This window comes from Parambassis ranga, chromosome 2 (assembly GCF_900634625.1).
Source record: "Parambassis ranga chromosome 2, fParRan2.1, whole genome shotgun sequence".
NCBI classification, from domain to species: domain Eukaryota; kingdom Metazoa; phylum Chordata; class Actinopteri; family Ambassidae; genus Parambassis; species Parambassis ranga.
In genome coordinates, this window is record NC_041023.1 from 31140649 (window position 1) to 31146648 (window position 6000).

A 6000-nucleotide genomic window follows, 5' to 3' on the forward strand; every position below is an offset into this window, starting at 1 on the left:
GACGTTACATATAGCTGTATTCTCCACTTCTCTTTATACTTGACATTTCCCTTGGTGTAATATGTACTAAGAAAAAGGCCAGAAACTCAGTTTGGAGTCCGTTTACTCTGTTTTTGGCAGTTTAGGCCTCCTATCACTCAAAGAGACAAAATCTAGTGTATAATAAATAGCCTGAAGTGGCTGAAGCAACAGGGGCCATCCATACAACCAGAGGCAGAGATAAATAACAACATGCCCGAGGAAACATTTGGATAACAAATTTGGACTTCAGTGAGGTGCAGGATGTGTTTTTCAGCAACTCTAAAATGTCTGCTTGCTCAATATGAGATAAGATATACTTAATGCTCCAGATGGAAGATTAATATTTGTGTCAAATTATAATATGTAAGTAAAAACAACAAAATGTTGGGACAGAGGTTTTGTAATTTGTGGTGCAAGAAGTATTCAGAAACAACACAAGTTCTGGAAGGCCGGTTGTCGGAGGAGACTATTGACGAGGTCTATGAGATGATTTTTGCAGACTGTCCATTGGCTCCACAATGGTCTGATGACCTGTCCAGGGTGCACCACAGCTCTTGTGGGGCTGAGCTGATATGCTCGAGCCCCCCTATGAACGTGTACAGGACAAGTGGGTTCAGAAAATAGATGGATACATGAACTGTCCATTGCAACAGAGCTGCACATGTAGGTATCCACAACAAACTCACTATGAGGTCTCTAGCAGACTCGTTTCAATTTCTGAGGCAGACCCCTAGAGATGTCTCCAGTAACACGGATGACACTTTGGTCCACCACACCCAGCAAGTCAAAATGGAGAAAACACCCAGTCTCCAGGTCCCAAGAAGGACAAATCAGTGAGATCTTCAGGCATGATGATGGCCCTGCTGGTGGACTACCTGGAAAAGGGTCACAACTGTGTCACTGTGTGTGGGCCTACTAAGCTGATCTGAAAGACAGCTATGGGACAAAGCTAGAAAATTCATCATGGAAAGCTGACGAGTGGAGCACTCTTCCACCAGGACAACGCTCCAGCCCACCAGCCCACAAGCCCACAGCAGTGATGGCTGCCAGCCAGAAGTGTGGATTTGAACTCATCCAACACCCACCTGATTGTCACCTTTAGACTGCTTCCTCTCTTTTGGCATCATTATCACATTTGGAACACTTTTTTGAATCCCTTCTACAAAGCAGGAATTTGTGTGGATGCATTAAAACATTTTCTCTTAACCTTTTAGTGGACGTTATTGCTTGGACACTATACCACGTTTATTGTTTGTTAGGATCAACATCAGTTGCGTAGAGCTAGTGTTCCCTTGTTTTAGGGATTTGCCTTGGCCGGTGAAAACCAACTATCTCTTGTCTGCCTGGGGGCAAAAATATACAGTCATATTTTCCTCCATGATGTTGTAAAAAATATAAATACTCAAGCACTTATATTTATGCAGCACAAACTGTCATGTGGAGATGTCATTTACCTATCTGGCTTCATTGTGGTGTTATATTCCAACGAGGGTCATTTTACCAGTAGGCCACTTCCACACTGCTGACCAAGCTGTTTGCATTCTGATCCCAAACTTTCCCTCCCGTGGCCAATTATCAAGAAACTCAGAGTCTTACTGTCTCTTCCCTGTAGTAAAGGGATATGAAGGAACTCAATGCCTCTGCCCTGTTGCAGTCATAAAAACTGATACCGAGCACAGCAGATATCAGGTCATGTTTAGACTTTTTGAAGCTACACTTTTATAGATTCTCCCACTGGCTTTCCCTGAACAGAAATCTTGGAGGGTTGCCTTCACCTCCTTCTGCACTAAAGCAAACAACCAGCACAAGACCATAAAAGAGATAACATCCATATCAAGCCTGCGGTAACCTTTAATGATCCATGGAGCAATGATTTATGTTACAGTCAACAAGTTCTCAGACCTGAACGACCACTGACCACATGATATAGTTTACCCTTTAATGTTCTCTCTCAGCACTAAATGTACCCTTTAAAATCTGCACTCTTTCAAGCAGAACCAGGATTTATTGGTTTAATCTGTAAATAAAACATCAGCTCTCCATGTTGGATGAATTTAATCATCAAGAACTTTTTCTTTTTGCATTACGCCTAATGTAGACAGTTGTGTTAGTGATTAAAAGCCAGAGGACACCGTCACCCGAGGTTGAAAGAAAGCTGCAGTGCATTTTCAGAAACATGAACATGATTAACTTCAGGCCTTTGTCTCCCTCTACTGGCTACAGTGTGTCACTCGAGTCCAGAAGCCTGTTGACTCTCAGGTCAAAGGGATTCAGTGACTTATACTTGTTACATACATTGCATTTACAGTGCTTGCATTGCACTCAGCAATGTGAAGAGCAGGGTCTCTCTTTCAGTTCAGGTACCGATGAGCGTGCACATCTTCAGCGAGCAGAAATCTCTCATTGCTCTGAAACTGGTTCCAAGTGAAGGTCTGGTTCCACTGCTGAGTCACGAGGCAGTCTGCCCTCAGTGTCGTCCTTGTGTCTGTGTGACAGTGAACCAGTGGGAGAGTGAGTCTGTCTCTGTGAAGATCCAGCAGAGTCTTTTCTGTGGGCTGGGTTGTTACATCACTTGGATGATGGAGGAAAGAGGGTGGAAATGAGATGGATGTGAGACTTTCTGGAGTCCCTCCACCTGAATATCAGATAAAAAAGGTTACTTACCAAAAATATTATTAATATTCATTTTTACCAATTTACATTTAAATGTACAGACAGTATAACCCGCCTTTGTTTGCCTTTTTATATTTTTCCCCCAAAATGCATTTTCTGATTTAAAATTTTGATTTTAGATTTTATTTTAAAAAATCTTGTGAAATTGCAATAACAAATCTCAGAATAATAAATGTAAATTGTTCTTTGTAACTTTTTAGATTTTCTGCTTTTATTCTTGAATTACTTACTTTGATTTTCTTTTATACATTTGAAATTTAACTTAAAAACTTAAGTAAGAAAAACTAACAAAAAACCGAGGCGTAAATGTAGGTTATGTCAGTTTTGTTTAAAATCTAGAAAGTAATATATTTCTATATTCATTATTTCCTTTTGAAGCAAGAAAGAAATACAGTACGAAATATATTGGTGACAAAATAAATGCAAAATGTTATTGTTTCATTATAAACAAACAAACTTTATTTATGTGAGTACTCTGTGTTGAATCTAAATAACTAAGCACAGAACTGAACGTCTGAAGCCTTTAAAGGATCTTACCTGCTTCCGCTGAGTAGAAATAGCTGTTGTGCAGCCTCCTGGTAACTGTGTTGTATGAAGAGGAGTTTTCACAGTGAACCCTTGTGGCTCCTGACACCTTCAAAACAACATAAACGGTTTCAATATGATTCTACAGTATGCAGAACAAAAGGCCTCTCCTGATGGAAAGTGATGCTGCAGAGACAACTAAACAGCTCACAGTAACATGCTTTAAAAGGCTGTAACGTCTGTTTCACACTGTACCTGCTGAGAAGAGAAGCTGTGCTGCACTGCTGGACTCACAGGAAGAACATCTCTCTTCTTCTGAATGTCTGTGGCTGTTAGAGAGAAACACGCTTTGTCAAATAGCTGTGAGGGATTTTCCATTGCTCTTCAGTTCAGTTCCATTTGTTATGGCTGAATGGTAGCACTACACATGGCTAATTTAAGCACTCACTCACTCTGTGAGCTACTTCTCTGCTTGGCTTCCCTCCTTAATTTAGCCCGTCTGTTTGAAAACCAAATCTTTGAGAGAGTAAGAGAAAAAAAACATCTCAAGAAAGGAAAGACTTAAGGTGTGAACAAGCACTTTAATGGCAAAATCATAAGTCTATACCTTGATGGTGTCCTCAGGAAGTTTAATTTCTGCAGACAATCTCTCTCTGGTGTACATATCAGCATACTGGTGGTGAGAGAATTCTGACAAGGGGAGACAGAAATGTCTCAGTAGCATTCTGTTAGACATGAAGTGACAAGGCTGAAAACTACCTCGCTCAAGTGCTCTGCTCTGTTCTGGTGTGAAGGTGGTCCGGTTCCTGGGCTGGGTGCCATTCGATTTTTGGTCAGCAAGGAATACTGTTTCAAACACGTCACGCTCATTCACCTCCTCTTCAACCAGAGAATAATAATCTGGGTGAATGAAAGCACATGTTAACCACATCAGCGTCCAACCTGCACCTTCTGTGGTGCATTGAATTTTAATGTGCAGCCACATTGTAGAACACTTCTTTATTTTCCCCTGTTTGCAGTGATGTGACTTACCCTCCTCAACTCTGCTCTGTGAGTCGACCTCCATGCACAGGGGTCCATGGTCCATGTGTGTCTTTCTTAAAATCCTGTTTATAGACGACACCTTACAGAAGACAGTGCGCAAATAAGGCTCCACCAACACCTGAAACATCATCAGTTTGAATTTCACCTCCTGTAACTTACGCTGGGAACTTTGGAGGCCTTGCATATGCGCGCAGATGCGAGTCGTTTTCGAATTTCCCAAGCAAAAATAGTTGGATTTTCCCTTTTGCATTTGATGATTGTAGAGATGACGCCGGGGGTGAGCAGCCGAGGGCGGCTCCCTCCGATGGTCTTCGGCTCCAGGAGTCCCGTGCGCCGGTAGCGGCTCAGGATCTTGCTGACGCAACCGTTGGACACCTAAAGCAAAGCACGCAGTGGTTTCACAGATATCGGATACATGAGTGTGGTGATTCGGAGTCAAATCAAAAGTGTACATTTGTGCCACTTGGGTCTTGCGTACCCGGAGTATCCTGGAGATCTGGCTCGGACGGACTCCCTCTGAGGCCAGCTCAATCATTTTCCGTCTCTTGGATTCTGGTAGGGGTCTGCCGTTTAGAAACAATCCTCCCAGCTGGTTTACACTTCCACCACCTTATCATAACACAGCACACTCTTAAACTGAAATCCCATGCGTACGCGCAACTGTCTGTCACCAGACATAAAGTGTATATTAAAACTAATACCAACCTTTATTTTGCAGGTCAATGTTTGTTCCGCACATCTCAGTTTTTCTGATAAAATTGAAGAAATAATTCCAGAAAAACTGTGAAAGTTTTGAGTAAAATAGAAATGGAACTATAATAGAACTGTCCAGGAAACTCCACGCACCTCTGCTGAGTGACAGTGAGATGAATCAGAGGCTTCAGCAGAAATTTATAGGCCTGCAGACCTCAACATGACGTGGTGGACCGTTTCCTGAAATGTCAATATTGCTTGGAAGTGAATCTGGGCTCATATACTCATAGATTAGTGTGTCCGTGCGGCAAAAAAACACTTTGCGTAAGATGCAAATATCTCAGGTGCATAATGTTTTGTGGATTTTTCAAAACAAGTTTCCAGTATTTTGATGTAAGCCAAAAGTAAGAGAGGCTATTAAGCATTTGTCACAAAAATGTATAATGCATGATTAAATTAAAAAAAATGCTCAGAAATGACCACGATGTATGTGTTTGTGTGGTTATTTTAGGGAATAATTAAGCATATTGAAGATGAAGATGAACGTTTATGAATCCCTGTAAGAACTTGCACTTTTTAACTGAGCCATAGATTTAGTGACTATACCTTAATTTTCATATGAGGTTTATTATAAGTTGCGCTTGATGTTTTATTTTTATTTTTTTTGCTGCACTGCTGCAATAAGTGATTCAACAGAAATATATCCAAGTCTGGGAACAAATGGTGTCCCCTTAATTGCGCAGTGGCTGTCGAGCTCGAGCATCTGTCTGTGCACCTGTTTTTATTTCTTTTACTTTCTCATTATGACAAAAAGTTACAAAAACCAAACCATTATGATCAACACTGGTATGTTTTTCCATACTCGTGGTCACGTGACTTGAGCATCCTTTTTTCCAGATTTCCCTTCAGATTAAAAGGGGATCTCTGGTCTCCTTTCATAAAACAAACATTTGTAAAATCTGCTCCAATGATGACTGCCATATGGTAAAGTGCTTTTGATAAATCATAAATCCATCACGTAGTCTCTCTTTATTACATTTTCTT

At 41.0% G+C, this 6000-nt stretch overlaps 1 protein-coding gene across 2 annotated transcripts; it reads right to left on the bottom strand.

The window, feature by feature from the left end:
• Positions 1–1854: 1854 nt before the first annotated feature.
• pax4 (paired box 4) lies at positions 1855–5100 on the bottom strand. Of its 2 annotated transcripts, XM_028399600.1 has the most exons (10): positions 4969–5100; positions 4742–4872; positions 4423–4638; positions 4252–4342; positions 3979–4119; positions 3827–3909; positions 3672–3735; positions 3475–3548; positions 3232–3328; positions 1855–2656 (listed from the first exon to the last, which is right to left on the bottom strand). In XM_028399600.1, the coding sequence occupies exons 1-10, from the start codon at positions 5000–5002 to the stop codon at positions 2373–2375; spliced, it is 1215 nt and encodes a 404-aa protein (XP_028255401.1). In that variant the 5' UTR covers positions 5003–5100; the 3' UTR covers positions 1855–2372. The 2 variants fall into 2 exon arrangements, with proteins under 2 accessions (XP_028255401.1, XP_028255400.1); XM_028399599.1 differs by having other exon boundaries at positions 3827–4119.
• Positions 5101–6000: the final 900 nt, after the last annotated feature.